This window comes from Amphiprion ocellaris, chromosome 5 (assembly GCF_022539595.1).
Source record: "Amphiprion ocellaris isolate individual 3 ecotype Okinawa chromosome 5, ASM2253959v1, whole genome shotgun sequence".
Classification (NCBI taxonomy): domain Eukaryota; kingdom Metazoa; phylum Chordata; class Actinopteri; family Pomacentridae; genus Amphiprion; species Amphiprion ocellaris.
In genome coordinates this window covers 9,057,431-9,080,525 of record NC_072770.1, presented here as the reverse complement: position 1 = coordinate 9,080,525, position 23,095 = coordinate 9,057,431, and the positions used below count along the sequence as shown (strand labels likewise).

Below are 23,095 nucleotides of genomic sequence, written 5' to 3'. Positions count from 1 at the left end.
CACATAATCACTCTTTTTTTTTTTTTTTTTTAAACGATTTAGTGGACTTTTGTGCTCCACATGAGAGCATTGATGGAGTGACGGCAGCAGCAGGCAGACAACAGACTAAAGTGTGTCATCCGGCCTCAGTTCAAACTGTACAGCACGTCAGACTCTAGCAAACAGCTGCTGCAGTCGAAGAGGTTAAAGTACCGAGCGTTCTGACGTAAAGCCTCACACCTGATAACATGCAGGGTTGGCAGGGGGAGACCCTCTTCGTCAAAGGACTAATAATGCACTGCAGGTGACAATTCATGTTTTTTTGTAAGAATCTGTAAACTTGAGGGAAAAGAGGGAAAATCAAGGTTTCCACTGTCATGGAAATTATGAAAACCTAAATAAAAGATAAAACTGTTCAGACTAAAATATCTCAACACCTGCTGGATGGATAGTCTTAAATCAGTTTTCAAAAGTTTTTCAATTCTGTTTCCACCAGAACAAGTCTGTTTGAAGTTTGATTAAAAATCCTCTGAACCCCAAAACGTCCAGTCTGTTTTAAAGGTGTATTTATTGAAGAATATCACCAAAATGATGCCGCCTGACCGTTAGAAACTGTAAGAACAGAAATAATTTTCAACTTCCCAATTGTCCTTGAACTGATCATTATGTGACGTACATTTAGCATAAAATGATCATTTTTAACTCATAATAATTCTCCAAGCCTGACAATTCAGTTTAAGTTTTAGCTTCAGACAACTCTGCGTCTCCAGTAAAAGAGCTGCACAGACCTAAACAGAAACTACACATTTATTTGATTGAATTAGAATCCAACAATAGTTTTGATTTTCACAAGTGGAACAAATCTGCTAGTGTGGTGAAAATATCTAATCTTTTCACAGCTGTTTTATATACACCACCATTCAAAAGTTTGGGGTCACCCAGACAATTTTGTGTTTTCCACGAACATTCACACTTAGAATGTAATGTGCTAGTATAACTGCACAAGGGTTTTCTAATCATCAATTAGCCTTTCAACACCATTAGCTAACACAATGTAGCATTAGAACACAGGAGTGATGGTTGCTAGAAATGTTCCTCTGTACCTCTATGTAGATATTCCATTTAAAATCAGTCATTTCCAACTAGAATAATCATTTACCACATTAACAATGTCTAGACTGTATTTCTTTTTAATTTAATGTTGTCTTCATTGAAAAAAACTGCTTTTTCTTCACAAATAAGGACACTTGTAAGTGACCCCAAACTTTCGAACAGTAGTGTATAGAATATAATTACAATTTATTTTTATTCCAGTGCAGCAAAGTCTAATTCTAATCTTTTTTTATCCAATATATTTGTCTTTTTTAATGCTAATCTGATTAATCTCTCATTTCTTGTACTTCACTTGTGTTTGGAAGGGGCTTCTTTAATACCTTGTTCTTGGTTTAAAGTGTTTTTTGGTTGGGGAAAGAGTTTGTTTCTTATTGCGTTGTATCTTATTGTTCCATATTGTTATTGTTTTATTAACCTTCGTATAGATGTGTCTTTTAATCTGTTTGTTTATTTATTTGATTGCTATTTTAAGGGTACAGCACTCATCTCTATAGTCATCGTCAAAATTGAAATTCAAAATAAGGTAATGACAGACAGTAAGAGTGACCTATTTATAATGCACAGTGTACACATAACATGCCATTTTGCACGGTTGTGTAGTATTTTGTGAGTTAGGGGTTGCATTTAAGTTTTAATCTGACTGACTGGACTTACAGCCCGTAGGTCAGTTTTGTGTCTAATTTTAGGGAAAGGCTGGTGAAAACTGTATCATCGCACTCGGCAATATATCCACAATCCAGCCATTCCCATTCTTGCTAACTTGATCCATCCCATCCCTGCACTACACCATCGCACCTTGTTTCCTTTATTTTGGTTTATTTCAATTTAGCAAGAAGCAAAAAGGTTCAGCAGGAAGGTTCAAACCTCTTAGATGTCTGGAGCCTTTTATGTGCGCAGTTTGCATGTTTTTATTGTGTCCGTAGTTTTTTTTTCTTGCTGCTCCAACATCCTCCAACGATCCAAACACATGTATGGCAGGTTAATTGGTGATGCAAGTGTAAACATATTTGTATGTGTCTCTATGTTTCCCCTGTGATGGTTCGGACACCCGTCCAGGATGTTCCTCCACCTCTCCGGCTCCAGCCTCCTGCAGCTCCTGTTGAGTGGCTTCAGCGAACGGATGGATATTTTACACCATACACTACACATTCATAGATTCACTCACCAACACTTCAGATAACTTTAGTTTATCTGTGTTGTTGCTATGTCTGGCAGCAAATATGATTTTCCATCACACTGCATTTGTAACGGTGAAGAGTAATGCTCAAAAGCTGTGTTCTTTGACAAGAAAAGATGCTGTTGACTCGAGCACCAACTCAACCAAGTGCTCACTGCAAGACATTAATTCATCCACACTACTATAAATGAGTTATGTTTCCATGGTAACCAACAAGAAGGACCTCCATGCTGCTCTTCCTGCAGCTCTGTGAGGTTTGTCTGGATCATCCAGTGTTCGACTCCAGCAGGAGACTGATATGATAATGAGGTAAAGAGTGCAGCTGGTTTGAGCTACAGAGCAGCGTTAGAAAGTCATCAAGGAAAAAAGTGAAGAAGCAAATATCTTCATGGATGAGCTGGTTGGAGAAAAATATAGACTCACCATGCAAATGAAGTTTAAAAAAAAAAAAAAAAAAAAGTCTGTCACCAATCAGCTGATTTACAGTATCTGGTTCCTTGTTGGAATTCCAAAAAACTTTCATGTTTCCAAGTGAGAAAAGAAACTCAGTCCAAGACATTGGAAAGCAAAATATTTGGGGGAGTATTTTTGGCAAGACAACTTCATCATCTCAGTGACTTCAAAGAAAGATGCTGTGCCGCTTTTTCCACTGTTGGATGTTTTCTTTAGTACCTGACACCAGAGAGTTTATAGTCTGAGCTGAGAATCAAGGAAGCGAGTCCTGATGTATGGAGAAAGACAAAAACATAGCATAAAGAAAGAAGGTAGTACCAAGTCTTGCCACTCACTAGCCATCTTCTCAGCTCTATCAAGCTATCAAGACCGGGCTCCTGTCTAAATGAACAATTTCAATGGTCACCAAAACATAATAGCTGCATGTATTGAATCGCTGCTCAAAAGATTATAGGTCTATGTATGCACAGAGTTTCTTGTTTTGGGGGAAAGTAGTATGACATGTCATATAACCACCATCTGTCTCCCACAGATTTCTATTCAGGATTCTCCAACTGATGGCTTCTTCAGTGTCTCTGTTTGTACCACTTTTTAAAAGGCCAACAGCGACATCTAGTGGACTAAAATAGAAGTCGCACATTTGAGTGAACCTGCTGCTTCCCTTCTTCACAGTAAAGGACTCCATACTTCATGCAAAGTATTTTAATATTTGAGTTAATTTGTCTGGAACACGTTCTGTTGTGGCCATTTTTAAAGTAGTCAGGCAAAATCTAAGCAGCTAATGAATAATTTACAAGCTTCACATTGCAGGTTTGTTAGTTATTCGGTTTCTGGTCTGTTTTTATTTCTGACAGAGTTCATGATTCAGAGGGAGTTTGCTTCAGAATAAAACGTGTTGTAGATTTCTGCTGTATTAAATCTCAAAGTGATCATTCTTCCCAATAGTCAAAACCACCAAACGCAGGTAAATCTTAATAAAATGATTCATTGTTATGTACAAAAATAAGAGTTTTTTTCTTCAAATTTTAGCGTTCCCATGTTGTTTTGTCAACAGTCTGCACAAAAAATCTACAACTAAAGACAGCATTTCTTAAAATTATTTTATTTTCATTGTATTTTTTAAATGCAAGTGTCAGAGTTTTGAATTTTATGCAAGCAGCAACTGGAAGCCAGTGAAGCAATTTGAACAACAGGGGGACATGAGCTGTTTTTGGCAGGTTGAAAACCAGATGTGCTGCTGCATTCTGGATCATCTGCGGAGGTTTGACCGTGCATGAGGGGAGGCCTGTCAGTAAGGAGTTACAGTAGTCAATGTGTGATATTTTGAGAGCCTGTACCAGGAGTTGTGCTGTATGTTCTGACAGGAATCATCTGATCTTCCATATGTTGTACAGGGAGAATCGACACGACCAAGCAACAGAGGCAGCATGTGCCTTGAAGGTTAGCTGGTCATTGATCATTACACCCAAGTTTCTGGCAGAGTTTGTGGGTCTGAGTTGGGTTGAATCAAGCTGGATGTTGATTTCTTGTTGAATAGAGGGACTGTCTGGGATGACAAGGAGCTCAGTCTTGGCGAGGTTGAGTTGATGGTGACATTTTTTCGTTCATGCCGAAATATTTGCAAGGCAGAGACAGTGTAGTCATTCAGGGGGAACGATAGGAAGAGCTGGGTATCATCAACATAGCAATGGTATGAGAAGCCATGATAGTGAATTATTGCACCAAGTGAGGTTGTGTATATTGAGAAGAGGAGGTGACTGAGCAGTGATCCTTGAGGAACCCCTGTGGTTCGTTTGTCCCATTCAGACACTTCTCCCCTCCACGATATTCTGAAGTAACTCCCTGAGAGGTAGGACATGAATTAGTGGAGGGCTGATCTCAGGATAAGCCCTCCACTGGTCCATGTCCATTTTCATTGTCCAGTTAGTAGTTTCAGAAATATCTTTAGTTGTTTTCTTTGCTTGATGCAAGCCAATAATTTGACCCTTCTGAGACATTAACATCCTTTCCATGACCACAGGATATGTCTCCCAACATGGTTGTTTAAGAAATGAAAAGCTCCTCACTGCATCTGCTAGAGTTAAATAAGTTGTTGCAGCTGAAACATATTCATCACTGCAGTAATTATCAATGGAAGACTCTTACCTATTTGCTTAGTTAAATCCAAGTGGTGACTTTTTTTGGACAGGCGGTGTATAGTCACATTTGACCACAAAATCCACAATTTTATTTTATCTTCTATTCAATTTCAACCTATGCATTTGTGCACACACACATATTCAGATACAGAGAACTTTTTAAAATTAATTAATTTATTTATTTATTTATTTTTTTACCATTTATTGCATTACAAATACCGTTATACTTCCACTTCCTCTGGCTTGAGCTGTCCAAAACATGTTCATCTACCCAGCAACAGTGCTGTAATCTTATCTGACTGGCTGCTTTAAATCCACGCCTATGTTTGGAGCTGCTGCTCAAAACCAAACCCAGTGACTAATCAGAGATGGCTCTGTCTGCGATCATACTGCTGATATCTACTGGAGCGGCATCTGCAACAAGTAAGGCATCAATAAATCAGTTATGAGTAACTCAGCAGCACTTTGTTGGAAGTAAAAGCATCCCATCACCATCAAAACAGCTTAATTGAGATGCATGATGCTGAACTTTAAGTTACTGCTTATGTTTTAATTTCAAACATATCAGTGGACATAAAGAGGCTTGAAGATTTCAAGAAAATAAAAGGAACATACTACAGGCAAACAGCAGAGGAGGAAGGAAACAAAAACTTGCTTTGGGAGGTCATGTGTGCTGAAAACTGGCAGTCAAACAGCAGAGTGTGAACAACAGGGGGAGTTGTATAGTTTTACTTCTTGCTGAGGTGAATTTAGTCTGAATTAAGGCTCATTGCAACTGATCAAATAGTTAATATTGTTTTCAGTTGGGAATAATACTGTAAAATCAATCATCTGAGAAAAAAGAAAAAAGATCTTCTGGTTTGTGACGCATTTCATTTGTTTGTTCTGTGTCCAGAGGGCTTTACTGCAAAGGGAGATTAGTGTGTTATCAGGTAAGTTGAACCTAACATCAGAGTTTTCAGTACAACAGAGGTGGGTGTGTTTTAACCTGGTTAGGTCACCATGGTAACTGCTGCAGAGCCAACCTGGTCTGGAGCAGGTTATGTTCAGAGTGTCAGATTTAAATCAGCTGTAAGAAGCATCTCCCTTTAACCAAACAAAATGAAAATGTATCAAACATGCAATACCAATTTATTTGTCAATGAAAGAAACTAGGAGTGAGGTCAGTTTCTCACAGATTAAATTTGATCTGTTGAAACAGGTTATCCAATTAAAGACCTGTTATGGTTCTATGGTTCTGTTATAGACACTTGGCCTGACCAAGTCTCAACACAAAAGCTGCTGTCCACACCCCCCTCAGGAAGAAGACTGTCTATGCATGTGTGATGACAGTGTGCAAAAAAAAATATTGAGCCATCATTTGACATGGAAATATCACTAAATTCTGTTGTTTTTAACTGTGTTTGGTGAGTATTGACAATGGATGCAGTTATAAAATTAGCTACAGCTTGTGAAATGATGACTACTGGTCACCATGTAGTTCCAATGGACCGTCTTTCACTCACTATTTCACATTCATTTCCTTGTCTGGAAACATGAACAGCTAAACTGTAAATTTAGCTTCCTTAAAATGTAGTTTATGTGAGCAAAGAGAGTAGGACTAGGATTAACACATGAAACATGAAAACACAGTAAACCACACACTCTTTGTTTACTGGTTTCAGATTTGTCTTAAAACACACTTTGGGTAAAACTAAGGCAAAGCAGCAGCCAACTACCATACCGTTGTTACTGATTTCTAAAATAATCATATCTTAGCATAATGGTGTATTGGCTATGCAGACTTGAGGAGGATCAGCAGCATCCACATTATGCAAAGACAGACAAACTTCTGGGGTCACAAACCTCAGTCAAACAGACACCAATATGAGGCAAACAAGAGATGCTCGAATAAACGCACCTCAATCACTATCTGCACATGAATGAATAAAACTAGCGATGGTCCTGTGACACCTGAGGCTCCGACACATGCACGGTAGCTCATGAAGCAAATGTATCGAACCACTGTGCTGGTTTGGTCATGTGACTCATGTTGACATTCGAAGTAGTTAAGACGTCAACGAATCACCTGAACCCCAAATCATACTTTGTCAAAATCCATAATATAATCTGTATTTACTCCGGGCCCATGTGAAAATTATATTAGTCTGTATTTGTAGAGCACATCTCACGAATGTAGCAGCATCATTTAAATGTTTCATAACACCAAAATATAAGTGACAAGTATATAGGGTTACAAACAGACATGCCAAACAAAAACATGGTCTTCCATAGTTATTGTTATTATTATTACTAGTAGTGTAGTTGAACAGGAATGTGTGCATGGCCAATCGAATCCAAAACAATCCATAACCCAATTAACATGTCTGATTGCACGTCATTGTACTGACCACTAGATGTTGTACTCGAGCACAATGTGTTATTGAAGCCTCCAGTAGTGAACCATGTTTTGAAAGAAGTGTTGAAGCTTCAACAAAGCCTCGATCAGCCATCACTAAATAAAGCCCTTAAAACAGCAACAACCATTTAACCATCCTGACTGCATCACCGCTTTCTGAGTCACAGAGGAGCCCATGTGGCCACCAGGAAGCAGAGACAAAAGGCAGCCTTGATGCCATAAGTGCTTTAAATACCCTCAATCAGGGGCTGGACATGGGAGGAGTCCACCCAGTTCAATGATGGTGTGTTCAGGAGCTGTCAAGAAATACTGAACTCACCTGAGCACAAATGTTTCTACTACAATCTGCAATGAGGAAAAAAAAGTATAATTACCTTTTGAGAATTATATACTGTGTCACATTATTGCTGTCTGAATTATAAACTACATGATATTAGATTCCCATACAGGCTGTTTTGAGATAATTTCAGGAAAGTATTAAGCTCTGTGTCTTTGAACTTCTTTGCAGCATCATCCCATCAGTTCCACTACATCTACTCGTGCTATGAATCCAACGACGTGCGAGTGGACGTCGTCTTTGACGATGTTGTCGTTGCATATGCTGATTTCAACAAGGAAGAGATGGTGATGACGGTACCCGAGCTGCCAAAGTCTATAAAGGAGTGGAAGAAACGGGCTTATGAAATTGCTAAAACCAGCATTGCACACTGTCACAGCACTTTGATTACAGCAAAAGGAGCTGATCCTGGTTCTCCCATGAGGCAAGGTACTGAACTTTGCAGGTTTCGTGAACCAGCTTTCATTTTACAAACCTTCATCTCTGGGACAGACAGGTAGAAAATAAGAGGGTCAGAGGTTACATCTTCCAACAGTAGTAGAACTTTAACATTCTGAGAAAGTCCAGTTGCTTTTCACTGAAGATCTTCAGATGTACAGATGTTGTCAAATGCAAGAAAAATAAATGTTGCCATTGAACACATTATGGGATTTTGCAGATTGGGTGACAGGTTTACTGTCTGCATCTGGTTTAACTACCCAGCTACTAGGCATACTGTAATTAAACCACAGGTGCAGTTTAAACCGCAGGATCTCTGGGGAATTAGACACTACATGATAGAACAGGTTACCCCTACAAACTGCAGCCAAGATAATGACAAAGAAAAACTACCTTAGCATCCCCTCTGTCTAAAACAAGCACATTTACAGTGATGGGAGTTAACAATAGTATCCCTGTAAAAAAAAAAAAAAAAATCAACAATACTCTTTTTTTGCATGAATTTACTTGATAATTGACGTTATGTTAGAAGCTCCCTGCCCAAAAAGTACCCTTAGTCACTTCTTTCTATTCTATTCTTTGTCCAGAGGCTCCAGACAGCTTCGTCTATACCCGGTATGAGGGGGAGGAAAATGTCGTCAACACTCTCTACTGTTTGGCCAAACACTTCTACCCGCCCACCATCATCTTCACATGGACCAAAAATGGGGTGGAGGTCACAGAGGGGGTATTTAACCTGCGTTACCAACACAGTGCTGATGGGACGTTCCACAGAATTTCAACGCTGACTTTTACTCCTCAAGAGGGAGATGTTTACTCCTGCAAGGTGGAACATCAGGCCTCACAGCAGCCTCTGACCAGGACCTGGGGTAAGGCAGAGATGTAGCATCGGAGTTTTAGGCGCGATGTTGTTAAACTTGTAAATCTGCAATGTTTTTTGCTGGAATTAGGAAGTAGAAAATAACAGGCTGTAGACAGAAGAACTTTTCTTACAGCTGTCATCTAATTGCTCATTACTAGAATTCCACTTCCTTTTTTTAAAAAAAGGGGGGCCTAAAAGTTTTTTAAAAAATAGTTCCTTTTTTTTTTTTTTTTTTTTTTTTACAAGAAAGCTGACCAAAAGTTAAATACTTCTTTGTAAATCATTTTCTCTTGACTACCAACAAAATGTCTCATGACCTGCCTGGTGTGTCCTAACTGCTAGACTGTGCAACAATGGTTCCAGAATCTACATGTTCAACAGTATTATTTCCTTAATACTGAAGAACAGCATCTACAGTAAAGAGTTAAGACTGTGGTAATGGTTAAAAGTTGTTAGGCTCCCACGTTAAAGTTCTGTTGTGTTGACCCATCCATCCACCCCAACCTCCTCCCTCTGTCGAGTTTGTGGCCCTATAACAACATGATCTTATTTCTGCCTTTACTTTGAATGACAACAGTCATAATTACCTCAATGTTTTGTCGCTTAAACAACCCCTTTTCTAGAGGACATCCTCAAAGATCTTGTAGATGTTCATGCCAGTGGATCGTCGCTCTGCTCTGGCTTTGGTTTGTTGGTAACATACTTTTGTGAGCATTTTGAAAAGGCATGAGAGAATGTAAATGGGAACAACACAAAACTTGACCAACTTTGAAAATAAAAACAAAACTTTTTTTTAAAAAATCTTTTTTTGAATGAGGTCCTATGCAGCAAACATTGAACTCACACGACAGATCACCTCATTCCACTTCTTTCATTGTCTTTGACAGCATGAAAAAACGGCCAGCACCAGCTGACAAGAAAGAAACTTTGTTTGTTTTTTATCATTGTGATTTTTTCGCTTGTGGCAAACAAAAGGTTTTGTTTGTGTATTCTTCTATTAGAGCTGCGCCTAATATTGGGTATACTGCCACCTTCTGGCAACATACCCGGCACACTTTATTTACGCGAAAACATTTGATGGAAACAGTGGACTCAAACTCACATTTTATTTTTTATATTCAAAAAATGCTTTGAATTTGTTTGACTATCATTTGTAAAACACAACCAGTAATGAAAATGATTCCCAGAGAAGACAGTCAACTAAAAACCACCTTTTCTAACCAACTTGAACCCCCAACATTTGCACTTTTGTAGATTTCAAAAACCTCTACGCTACAATTCTACATTTTCATTCAGCAGATGCTTTTATCCAAAGTGACGTACATCTGAGAGTAGATGCAACACAAGCAAGGAGATCTTGTAATGTGTACACTTGCTTGTTTGGGAAAAATCTACTTCAAAATGGACAGTTTCTTTAAAGATCTCTAGCTCTTGTTCATGCAACTGATGGAAGCAGTTTTTCTAAGTTGCTTCTGACAAAAGCTCCTTCCACAATAATGTATCATAAATCATGCTTGCTGCAAATTTGAGCACTTTACATACATTTTAAACTGCATTTTAGAGCCAAGAGGCCTTTAAAACACACACATGATAAGTTTTCCTGGTTTTTGTTGAACCTACAGAGCTGAAGGAGAAGAAGAGGAGCAGTGTGAGTCCTGCAGCTGTGTTCTTCATCGTGAGCCTCATTTTGTGCCTGATGGGAATCGGAACCGGAGTATTCTTTTTTAACAAGCAGCCAAATTAACCCCTTTCATTTTGGGATTTTACTTGGGGAAGTTCAGCACAAAGATATGGTTTGGTCTCCATGCTAAAAGTGCTTTCATAGAGCAAAACACAATCAATATTATAACTGAATTTATATCAAACACATTATAGAGGAGGCTTCTGTGAACCACCAGATTACGTTGTCAGTAAATCACAGTTTGTTGTGAATTCAGTGTGTGACTGAATCTGTGTTTTATACACTTGAATGATGTGTCATATATACTATTTGATGTTACATAAAGAAATCACACGTTGGGCGAGGTGTTGGAGTTTTTATACAATCAGCAGTGTGTGTTTCTGTAAGACATGCAGCTGGACATGGATGTGGTTATTTTATCCTTAGAAATAGAGGCAATAAAGATAAATTACAATTGAATTCCATGTGAGGATTCACTGTTAAAGAAAACCAACCTTACTCAACGTAGCACAGACATTTAATTCAGAACAAATCCACAGGGGGGAACCAGAGATTGTGGAAACTGGAGCTCATGTCAAACTTAACTTAATTATAAGGTTTTTCCACCACAGTGTTTCTTTCTGTTATTCTGGCAAACAGCTTTCTTCTGATTGTGTTAATGCAACATGATAAATTATAACTACACACATACTGTAAATCAGCTTCCTCAAAAACAGAGGAAGACTTTGTTAACCTTACCTTGTCCCTTATGATTGAATGATAAAGATCAGATCCCTCTTTCTGTTACCATCTTAAAAGTAATCCTTTACTGGGGAAGACTTAGTGAGGGCGAACTGTGGGATTCCTGGGGATAACAATCTATTACACAAGTTTAAGTCCACATTACACATGACTGCGTATGTCAAAGCAACTTTTTCTTGGTGGAACCCATTAGAGAAATTAATGTAGAAGCCCAGATAAAGTCATGAATTAAACAGGTCTGATCTAAAGATCAGACCTCCACTGGTTCATGTCCTTTTATACGTGTCCATTTATACCTGAAAAGGTTGGAGAGTTATTGTGCAAAAACAAAATACGAACAGACCTTACACTCATAGAGGCATAAGAAAGAATTTATCTGTTGATTTCAAATGATGCACCAGTATATCCTCATCTGATTTTACATACTTGTGGCAATTTTATTAATTTATTTATTTTTATTTCCGATGGATTAATACTGTGTGGCCCATTGGAATGTGGACTAGCTAACAAAAACAAAATGAAAAATAAAGACAGAGAGCAGCTCTGTAATATAAAACTATCAAAACACAGTTGGGGTGAAGACTTCTGTGTGGTTTGAAAGAGAAAAAGAAGAATCTACGTTTCCTTTTTTTTTATTGTTACTTCCTTGTTTTCCCTTGTGTTTGTTCAGAGTGTTCCATATAAAGTCTGAATGTTCTTTTTAAGGATCTGGACTGTTTGAAACGTGTTCATCCAAGTTTGATTCATGATGAAATGAACCACTGACTATCTGAACTTAACAAAGAATCCCTATGAGTGCCAGAATGGAACAAGGCAGAAATCAGAAAAAAAGAAAGAAATACTGCAATTTTGCAGATGTATTTGTTTGAAATATTTCCTAATTATGTTGCTCAGCTTGGTGAATTTCCTTCAAAATGCATTTATGGTTGCAAATTAGTAGTTTTGCAAAAATAAAAGTGGGGAAAACCCCCTGCTGTAAATAGTTAACTAAACAGCACAAGGATCAGAGTTAACAGGTTCAGCAACCGGAGCCAAAACGAAAGAGTCGTGTGCAAACAATGTAGCAGTTTCCTGAAAAGCCCTCAACAGCCTGATCTCACTTTGATTTCAACATGAAGCCCTTCAAGCACCTGCTGTTGTTGTGGTTTTTATCGCCATATGTCACAGGTGAGTAATTCATTTCATTTTTTATATGCGGCATATGTGCTGTAAAGCATTTTATATGTGCACTTTTTCTAAGGCTTTGGTTCATGTGCTTCATGTTGCGCTCTAAGCAATGACCTGAACATGTAAACAAAATGAAACGTTTTCCACATTGTAGCTGCATATACACCTATCAAGCATAACATTATGACCGCCTGCCTAACACAATTTGTGTTGGTCCCCTTTATGCCGCTATGACCCAGTGGAGCACAGACACAGGACCTCTGGGGATGTCCTGTGGGTTGCAGGGTGGGACCTACCTAGGGTAGGATGCTCAGTAAGATTTGGATCTGGGGAGTGTGGACCCAGGTGAAGACCTTAGCTCTGTCGTGTTTCCAGAGTCACCCTTTAAAAGTTTTTGCAATATGTCGGGGTGCATTGTCCTGCTGAGGGTGGCAACTGGCATCAAGGGCTGCTGTTGCCATGGTGGGTGGGGGCCAAATTAATCTGGCGACATTTAAGATAAAACCATGCCAAACTGGATTTTGCAGCAACAATTGGGACATTTTTTTATTTTCAGTTGTTACATAATGTTTTTTTGTTAATGTTTACACATGGCAATGAAAAATAACCAACCTACCTACCTACTTACCTACCTACCTTCACTTTTTTTGCTGTCAAAGTACTTGTCATGTCCAGTTTATGATTTTTTGTACTTCTCCTTAGCTGCATTTCAGAGAGAAAATGCTGTTCTTTAGCTCCACTACATTCACTTAAGTTAAGAACAAGTTAACACTCAGATTAAGAATTCTGTTCACCTCATAAAATATGATGCATTATCATAAAATGTAATGTCTATAGTAGAAGAAATTAGAATCAGCTCCATTTGAGTCAGTTAAAATGTCAAAATATTGCCAGAATTTTGCATCATGTTTACTGCATTCTCTGGTTTTTTGAGATCTTTTAAATTTTTATGTATTTTGCTCCCAATACTTTTGTACTTCACAATGCCTTTCTTTACTTTAAATGGAGGATGTGTACAGTGTGGAAGTTTACTGATCTTTAAAAATGTAAAAAGTTGGTGACCAGGGCGTCTTCTGCTTGTTGTTCTGCAGTTCTGCTTTTTTTTTTTCAGTGTTATTTTTAGCTTTCTGTTCATCTCGGTTGTATTAGGGTGGTGCTGGTCTGAGCTGTGAAAAGTTCGAAACAGACTGTTCTGCATGGCTGGATCCTGCTTTAGCAGCAAATTAGAAAGCATGTCTTAGTTTGTGTCTTCAGTCACCTGAGCAGTCAGCGGTGTTGACTTTCAGCAGGCTGTGAGCTTTATCCAAAGGTGTCAGAATGCCCTATTAAAGGACAAGCTTATCATGTTTCAAATCTGTCTTAAAGCAATAGTCCAGTGGTGATTCAACTATTAAAATATTTGCATTACCGTAGTTATTCCTGAACAGGAATGAATAATTACTGCTAGTAGAACCACTTTCATTATTCATGTGTGTCCCTGACTGTTGTTTTGTGTCAGACTTAATTGGATAACAGTTGAAAATATAAAGTGGACCAAAAGTTTACATACACTTGTAAAGTGGATATATTAAATAGGCCCTATTTAAATAGGCAACGAGGAGTCAGCAGCTGTAGTCAATTGTAATCACTCACTAGAAGTTATGAAGCTATGACACTAAAAACACAGTTTTCTACATCACCAAAACTGATACTTCATTTTGCTGTATGTATATTTTTGACCCGTCATATTTTCAGAGGACCTATAATAAATGCATGAAAAAACAAAATATGTGTGTGTGTGTGTGTGTGTGTGTGTGTGTGCGTGTGCGTGTGCGTGTGTGCGTGTGTGCGTGTGTGTTTGTGTGTGTGTTTGTGTGTGACAGAGATGGAGCCACAATTCTAATGATTGTATCCACAACAGTTGAAGTGACTTTAAGAGCATAAAACCCTTTTTAGTCCTGAAGATTGTAATGAATTCAATTCAGTTCAATTCAATTCAATTTTCATTTCAATTTTATTTATATAGCGCCAATTACAGTCAAATTGTCTCAAGACGCTTTACAGAACCCATATGCCTGACCCCCAGAGCAAGCCAAAAGGCGACAGTGGCAAGGAAAACACCCTTTTAACAGGGAAAAAAATCTTGAGCAGAACCCGGCTCTAATGTGGGGGGACCCATCTGCCTGCTGGCCGGGCGGGTTGAGAGGGACGGAAGAGGTAGAAAGGTAGAGATAGAGGGGTAGAGGTAGAGGGGAAGAGGTAGAGGGATAGAGGTAGAGGGTTACAAGTAGAGGGTTAGAGGTGGAGGTAGAGAGGTTGGGGGGGCAAGGACCATAAAACACACAGTTTAATACATGCGTGATAAGACAGATGATACATGCAAAGTACAACTAACATGGAAACTGATCATAGTTTACTGCTATGGTGTACGGCTCTGGCATTAAATATACTGCATATATAGCTGGTGGTAAATTCAAAAATATGTAGATGAGCAAATCAAGTATAGTAAGGGCAATGCAGAGTAGATTGGTGGAAATGAGCAGCTGGAAGCAGTGGGCTGGAGGAAGGTCAGCAGCAACATCCCACAGATGGAGATTAGGCCAGTTGGTGGGAGAACAACCACACATCTGAAGCATCTAGCTCTGGGACCAGGGACACTCGGAGAAAGGACACAGGGACAAACAGAGTGAGTGTAATGCAGTAACGGTATATATTAAATATAATGGTGAGCTGATTTAACTGAGATTCATCAACATGCATGTTTGTTAAACTGCTAACTGGGTCAAAGTTTATGGAAAAACGCATATAAAGAGTCAAAAACAAGAGTCAAAAATCCCTTATGTTTCTATATTACATGATGCTGTAGTGGAATAGGAGAGAGATGAGTTAACGTAGCGGTCACCAACCTTTTTTTGCACAGCGGACCGGCCTTTAAGGTGTAAATACAACAAAATGAAATGACACAACCGGCATAAAAACTGCAGTATTTTCTAAATATAATAAGTGTGAATCCACTGTGTACTCTTATGCAACTTTATTAGCAGCGTCCTTGCCAACACCATGACATGAGTAACATCCTGTCTGCCCCCTAATGCTCTCTGTTCGCTATGGTAATGTGTAAACATGCCTTCAAAATAAGATACACCACAAAAACAAATACAAAGTACATGATAAATACAACTCATCATGACACTGAATCAGTGGGAGCCCTGAGCTTGTTTCTCTGCAACGAGTGGCGGGCAGGATCAATTCTCCACCAATAGTGGATGGCTTCTTAGCCTTAGAATTAAGGTTAGCCACCAAATATGATGCTCTCAGTGCACATGCGTTTGTTGATGTGGTGGCCCTCAGTAATTGGGTCGAGGGACTTTTGAAGTCCATGGGATATACAGTATCTCACAAAAGTGAGTTCATCCGCAAATATTTAATTCTGTCTTTTCATGGGACAACAATGAAGAAATTACACTTTGATACAATGTAAAGTAGTCCATGTATAGCTTGTATAACAGTGTAAATTTACCGTCCCCTCAAAATAACTCAACACACAGCCATTAATGTCTAAACCACTGCCAACAAAAGTGAGTGCACCCCTAAGTGAAAATTTCCAAATCGGGCCCAAAGTGTCAATATTTTGTGTGGCCACCATTATTTTCCAGCATTGCTTTAACCCTCTTGGACATAGAGTTCACCAGAGCTTCACAGGTTCCCACTGGAATCCTCTTCCACTCCTCCCCGATGACATCACGGAACTGGTGGATGTTAGAGACCTTATGCACCTCCACATTCCATTTGAGGATGCCCAACATGCTCAATAGGACTTAGGTCTGGAGACATGCTTGGCCACTTCATCACTTTTACCCTCAGCTTCTTTAGCTAGGCAGTGGTCATCTTGGAGGTGTGTTTGGGGTCGCTGCCCTGTGGCCCAGTTTCCGAAGGGAGGGGATCATGCTCTGCTTCAGTATGTCACAGAACATGTTGGCATTCATTATTATTATTATTATTATTATTATTATTATTATTATTATTATTATCATTATTATTATTATTATTATTATTATTATTATTATTATTATTATTATTATTATTATTATTATTATTATCAGTTTATTTAAAAAGGGACCATCTACAATAATAAACAAATGTTTCCATTTAATGTATTGCACCAGAGTTAGCTTTAAGCTAAGCTTCACGGTTTCCTCAAGGAACTGTAGCTCCTCAGTGCCGGCAGCATTCATGCAGCCCTAGACCATGACACTCCCACCACCATGCTTGACTGTAGGCAAGACACACTTGCCTTTGTATTCCTCACCTGGTTGCTGCCACACACGCTTGACACCATCTGAACCAAATACATTTATCTTGGTCTCATCAGACCAAAGGACATGGTTCCAGTAATCCATGTCCTTAGCCTGCTTGTCTTTAGCAAACTGTTCAAGGGTTTTCTTGTGTATGATCTTTAGAAGAGGCTTCCTTCTGGGACGACAGCCATGTGTGATACCCAGGACTATTTGATGGTAAAAAGAAGACACCCCCCCAACAACTTTTCATTTTATTAATGTTTTAACTGGTATTTTTATTGTTTATACTGTGTGGCACTTACTCACCTGTATTAGTTAAGTTGTTTCTGGTGCTATACAAATTTACACCAGAAGACGGCAGAAGATGGCGCATGAGAAAGACTGACTTCCCAAAACAGCTCAGTTCAAATGGAAGCTGTGTAGAAGAAGTCAGTACTGAGAAGCCATTGCTTGAAAAGCTGCCATTTCTGTGTTTACAGGTGGGTTAAGTGCACAAGCAGTATATAGGACACATTATAAGGGTTTTTTTGTAAGTTCATGTTAATGTTTTATTCACCTAGTTCATACTTTGGAATTGTTCTGCACATTAGAAGTTGCCACTAACTGCCGCTAGCATAAATGCTGATAGCGTTAGCTTCTCCCATTGACGAGGCAGTGTAAAGACGTTAGGATATTTTACTGTTTATAATCGTGTTGTTACATGGTCCAATATGTTTAGAGTTGTTCAACCACTTGTCCATGGGTTCAAATAATAGGTATACGCCTGGTGATGTATTTTAACAAGCCAAGTTCATTGTTATTGTGAATATGTTTTACTTTTTTTTTTTATAAAATAGGTAACAGTGACTGTACAAACAGCTCCGTGATTACTAAAATAGTAGTCTAGATAGTATAAAGGCAATAAAAACAGCTGAGTTCAAATAGAAGCTGTGTAGAAGGAGTCAGTAATGAGAAGCCATTGCTTGAAAAGCTATCGTTTCTGTGTTTACAGAATAAAGTCATCCTGTTACACAAATGTCCGCATGCCTTTGTCTTCATGTGTGTAACACATGCAGACCAATTTGATGCAGTGTGTGGCGTATGGTCTGAACGCTGACAAGCTGATCCCTCAACCCTTCACCCTCTGCAGCGGTGCTTGCAGCACTCATACGTCTATTTTCCAAAGGCAACCTCTGGATATAACGCTGAGCACGTGCATTCACCTTCTTTGGTTGACCATGGCGAGGGCTGTTCTGAGTGGAACCGGTCCTGTTAAACCGTTGTATGGTCTTGGCCACCGTGCTGCAGCTCAGTTTCAGGATGTTGGCAATCTTCTTATAGCCTAGGCTATCTTTATATAGAGCAACAATTCTTTTTTTCAGATCCTCAGACAGTTCTTTGCCATGAGGTGCCATGTTGAACCTCCAGTGTCCAATATGAGAGCGTGTGAGAGCAATAACACCAAATTTAATACACCTTAAGTTGAGATAATCATGACAGATATTTCTTTTACGGTAATATATCAAATTTTATGTGGAAAAAAACAAATTGTATCTGTGTCCAAGAAATCACTTTCAACTAAGTTACCCATCACAAAAACACTTCTCAAGGAAGTGTGTTAATTCCAAATCACATGACCTGCTCCACATGATGTCATTTCCTCCTGAGGAAAAGACTGGCAAGACTGCAAGGCTTTTTCAGTTATTTAATATAAAGTAGTGTGTGAGTCAAGTGTGGATTTATGGCATGTCAACAGGTTTACTACAATATCTTTATAAATAACCAACACAGTTATAGTGTGTGTGTGTGTGTGTGTGTGTGTGTGTGTGTGTGTGTGTGTGTGTGTGTGTGTGTGTGTGTGTGTGTGTGTGTGTGTGTGTGTGGTTGGTTGGTTGGTTGGTTGGTTGGTTGGTTGGTTGGTTGGTTGGTTGGTGGGTTGGTTGGTTGGCTGGCAGAGGACAGACAGACAGACGGAGGGCAGGCAGGCAAATCGATAGATAGATAGATAGATAGATAGATAGATAGATAGATAGATAGATAGATAGATAGATAGATAGATAGATAGATAGATAGATAGATAGATAGATAGATAGATAGATAGAGAAATGCAAGTTATCCAGTAGCTCACACACATTACATACAGATAGATAAACAATGTACAGAAGAGCATGCTATAGTCGTGCAAACTGTGCTGCTCAAAGAAACAGCAATAAGGTGCCTAAAATGCTGGTATTTACAGAAATGTGCAAAAATTGTATGACAAAGATGCGTGAGTATCAATGATTCCATCAGAAAATTCAGAGCTGTAGGAGTCACTGGAAACTCAAGATATACACTGTCTTAACAAGTGTATGCAAACTTTTGTTCACGGCTGTATATATTTTTATTCAGTTATTAAACAAGAGTTTACAGTCCTGCTTTTGAAGCTTCATTTACATTAGACACAGTGCCATTACCAACATTCCAAGTGTTTAGCAAGTATAGTTTTTATATTATGTATAGACTGTGAGCATCAAAATGTCATCGCAATCTATTTAATAGTTTCAACAGACATACTTCAGTGCAAACCAAAGTTACCAAACTGGTCGTGACATTCCTCAAGCCAAGCTGCTGGCACGTAGTATGTAGTTGGGTTATTCCATCTCAGATCATCAGGCTGTTATCTTTGACAGTTCCTGAGACATTGTTATTCAAACAAAACCTCTTATTCACACTCACTCGAAAATTCAGGCAAATCAGAGAGAGTCAAGAGGAAACTGATGATGATTTAAGATGGAATGATCCATTTATAATTGACATGACCAATGTTCTGCCTGTGAAGGAACTGAGGATACAAGGAAATGTACATGTGGACACACTGTACCTGCAAATTAAAACAGAATGAGAGTAAACCTTGTTCCTTCTTTGTTACCCTTCAGATTGTTCTGCGGATGAAGATGGCTACTTCATGTATGCTGACTTCTGGTGTTCTATGCACTCCAGAAAGAAGGAACAAGTGGAGTATTTGGTCGACTGGTATTTTAACAAAGAGTTCACAATGAATTACAACAGCACAGTCGGGAAGTGGACGGGCTTAACTCCAGCTGGAGGGATTACAGCGTCAGCACACAATAACAACAAGCACGACCTTCTACAGAGGAAAGTGGAGAGACAGCTGATATGTGTCGACAATGTTGAGTTAATATATAACGTGACTGAAGAATACACGGGTGAATATTCAAACACTGGATCAGTGCATTGATGTTCATACTGAGGATGAGTGAAGACTTACACGACTGGTCAAAAGTTTTAGAACACCCCAGTTTTTTCATTTTTTTATTGGAAATTATGCATGTTAATGTCTCGTTGTACTCTGAAATAAAAGCATAGAACAAAAATACAAATGGATGTGAGATATTTACACATCTTTCATTACAAAGTGTTGTGATTTCAGCCGAGCCCAGCATCACTCTGCAGGAGGTGGACGACACCTCTGGTCACGTCGCCATGCTGGTGTGCAGCGCTTACGACTTCTACCCCAAATACATCAAAGTGATGTGGCGCCGTGATGGACAGGAAGTGACTGAGGGCGTGACCGTGAGTGAGGTGATGACGAACGGAGACTGGACCTATCAGGTTCACTCCTACCTGGAATACACACCTGGCCGACGGGACCAGATCAGCTGCATGGTGGAGCACGCCACCCTCAGCGAGCCCAAGATCCTTCACTGGGGTGAGGATTTTCATTGTGCATTTCATTCAGTTTTAATCTCTTTCTGGTCATTTTGCATGTTGTTTTGTCATGATTTGAGTCTTTTTTGGGTTCTTTTGTTCATCTTTGCAGCCATGTTGTATCTACTAGTGATCATTTTGTGTGTTTAACAGGTGGTTTTATCTTTGACCAGTGACCAAAATGAGACAAAAACAACCAAAAAGACCCTTAGAATGACCAAACTGTCTGAATGAGATGATACAAAAAATGAAACAAACAACCAGAATGAGACAAAAAAAATGACAAAAAAGACACAATATGATGAAAGTTGGGCAAAAAATTACCAAAGTGAGACAGAAATGGTCAGGATGAGGTAGATAGCAACACACAAAATGCCTGCAATGAGATGCAAAATGAAACAAAGATGACCTCAAACACCAAAATGAGACATAAAATTGTCAAAATGAGGCAAAACCAAAGTATAATTGGACAGAAAATGACCAAAAAGAGAAAAAAAATGACACAAAAAAATACCAAAATGAGGCAAAAAATTGGTTTCTGTGGATTTTGCATATATGTTTTTCTTGGTTGTCTTTTGTTGCAGACTCGTCCTTGGATCGGTCTACAAAGAGCTTTCTTGCTGGTGGAGTCTGTGCTTTGCTTTTGGGAGCCATATTTCTGTCTTTTGGACTGACTTCCTACTGGAGGAAAAGCCAACAACTTTCAAATGTCCTGTAACCTTATAAATCATCTCTAAAGACAGTCAATTATCCGGGTGTTTTTAATCAGGAATTTTTCTCTCCTATTTTTCAAGATGATTGTTGTTAAGAGGAACTTTTTGTGGTGCAGGGCTTTTAATGCAGGAAAGTGGGTGACAATAGTATCAAAAACCCAAAAAGGACAAAACACTAGTGTTAAGTTCATGTGTCTGATGATCAAGTAAGTAAATGATGACTTTTAAAAAGTTTTTAATGAATCTTTATTAAGCTGAATTACGTATTTGTTTGCGTATTCAATATATGTTGACAGTTATTATGACACAGTCGAACACTGATATTATGTACATTTGATTAGTCATAATCTTTAGCTGTCTATAGTAAACTGTCTGACTTCAAAATGTGTATGATTTGCAATTTTGAATTAATATTACTAAAAAAAAACTAAAAATTTATATAAATAGATGATGTTCTCTGTAAAAACAAAAAAAAAAAACCTAGAACTCACTTGACTTCTGTCCCCCCATGTCTCACTCACAGCCCCATTTTTTGTTTTTTTTTGTTTGGAAATAGCGTTATCATCTGTTAACTTGTTTATGTGGTTCGACTCTTTTTTCTTTCCTATCATATGTTTGTGTTATTATTCTCTTTCCCTTCTCATTCTGTACATCTTCATTTAAAATCTCAACGGAAAGTGTGAATGTGAATATATAGGCAATTATCTGTAGTATTTGCCAAGATGGAGTAAAGTTGTTATTTTTTTGCTTGTTTTCTTTAAATAAAGTGCCACTTTCTTGTTAATAAGATTCTAATATCAGTCTCCCTCCTTCTTCTCTCCCTCTGTTAGAGATAATATGAATATTATCATTTTGAGGTGGGTGAAATGTATTAAAGTTTTCAATTACAGGGACATTTGTGCATCGTGGTTTATTTTAAAACACTTTAGATGATCTTGTAGGTGAACATTGCTGGTGAAGGATGCATTAAATATGTTTAAACTATCTGTACTTGTTTTCAATTCAAATGACTTTAATGAATAAAAAATGTTTCTTTAATAAAATGAAGTCACAAAGAATGTTTCTTTAACTTATATATTTAAGTTAGTTCCATCTAAAACTTTCAGCATAATCAGTTTCAGCAAGTGCTTTGAGTTATATGAACTTATCAGGTTTAATAGTGTGGTAAGTGGATACAGAACATGTAAACGAGGTAGTAGATACAATTGTACATATAAATGACTGGTCAAATGTTTCAGAACACTCCGATTTTTCCACTTTTTTAGTTGAATTTATACATATTAATGTCTCATTGTACTCTGAAATGAAAGCATAGAACAAATTGGTTTCTAAATGAATTTATTTTTTGCTTCATTTTGTTAATTTGTTCTATGCTTTCATTTCAGAGTACAATGAGACATTAATATGTATAAATTCAACTAAAAAAGTGGATTCTAAACCTTTGATTCATCAAAGTAACCACCTTTGGCAAGTATAACAGCTGAACACATTCGTTCTTTCCACAATGGAAATCAAATATTCTTCAGAAAGCTCTTCTCAACTCTGTTGCAGAGGTTCCCATAAATGTGTGGCTTGTAGGTTGCTTTGCTTTCACTCTTCTGTCCAGTTCATCCCAAACCAGTTCCATGGGGTTTAAGTCTGCAGACTGTGCTGCCACTCCATGTTTTCAAGCTTATCATCTTGTTCTTTTTTTCCTAAGGTAGTTCTGGCATAGCTTGGACTTATGTTTTGGGTCATTATCTTGCTGTAGGATGAACCCCTGACCAACTAGGAACATACCAGAGGGTACTGCATGGAGCTGCAGAATGCTGTGGTAGCAGTTTTGGTTCAGGGTTCCTCTCACTCTGTACAAGTCACTGACCCTGGATCCAACAGAACAGCCCCAGACCATCAGTCTTCCTCCATGTTTGACAGTTGATGTCACACACTGA

At 38.5% G+C, this 23,095-nt stretch overlaps 2 protein-coding genes across 2 annotated transcripts; both read left to right on the top strand.

The window, feature by feature from the left end:
• The first annotated feature begins 5,194 nt into the window (after positions 1-5,194).
• On the top strand, positions 5,195-11,446 carry LOC111566843 (H-2 class II histocompatibility antigen, A-K alpha chain-like). The gene is made up of 4 exons (XM_023267628.3): positions 5,195-5,283; positions 7,767-8,024; positions 8,621-8,902; positions 10,518-11,446. The coding sequence occupies exons 1-4, from the start codon at positions 5,229-5,231 to the stop codon at positions 10,637-10,639; spliced, it is 717 nt and encodes a 238-aa protein (XP_023123396.1). The 5' UTR covers positions 5,195-5,228; the 3' UTR covers positions 10,640-11,446.
• Positions 11,447-12,343: 897 nt separating this feature from the next.
• Positions 12,344-22,211, top strand: LOC111566806 (rano class II histocompatibility antigen, A beta chain-like). Its single transcript, XM_023267573.3, has 4 exons — positions 12,344-12,484; positions 19,659-19,949; positions 20,174-20,452; positions 21,036-22,211. The coding sequence occupies exons 1-4, from the start codon at positions 12,430-12,432 to the stop codon at positions 21,167-21,169; spliced, it is 759 nt and encodes a 252-aa protein (XP_023123341.1). The 5' UTR covers positions 12,344-12,429; the 3' UTR covers positions 21,170-22,211.
• The last annotated feature ends 884 nt before the right edge of the window (positions 22,212-23,095 follow it).

Coding starts and splice junctions, on each gene's coding strand:
- LOC111566843 (XM_023267628.3), top strand. CDS start 5,229: ATGGCTCTGTCTGCGATCATACTGCTGATATCTACTGGAGCGGCATCT. Junction 5,284..7,766: donor TGGAGCGGCATCTGCAACAA/GTAAGGCATCAA, acceptor ACTTCTTTGCAG/CATCATCCCATCAGTTCCAC. Junction 8,025..8,620: donor TGGTTCTCCCATGAGGCAAG/GTACTGAACTTT, acceptor TTCTTTGTCCAG/AGGCTCCAGACAGCTTCGTC.
- LOC111566806 (XM_023267573.3), top strand. CDS start 12,430: ATGAAGCCCTTCAAGCACCTGCTGTTGTTGTGGTTTTTATCGCCATAT. Junction 12,485..19,658: donor TTTATCGCCATATGTCACAG/GTGAGTAATTCA, acceptor GTTACCCTTCAG/ATTGTTCTGCGGATGAAGAT. Junction 19,950..20,173: donor CGTGACTGAAGAATACACGG/GTGAATATTCAA, acceptor TTGTGATTTCAG/CCGAGCCCAGCATCACTCTG.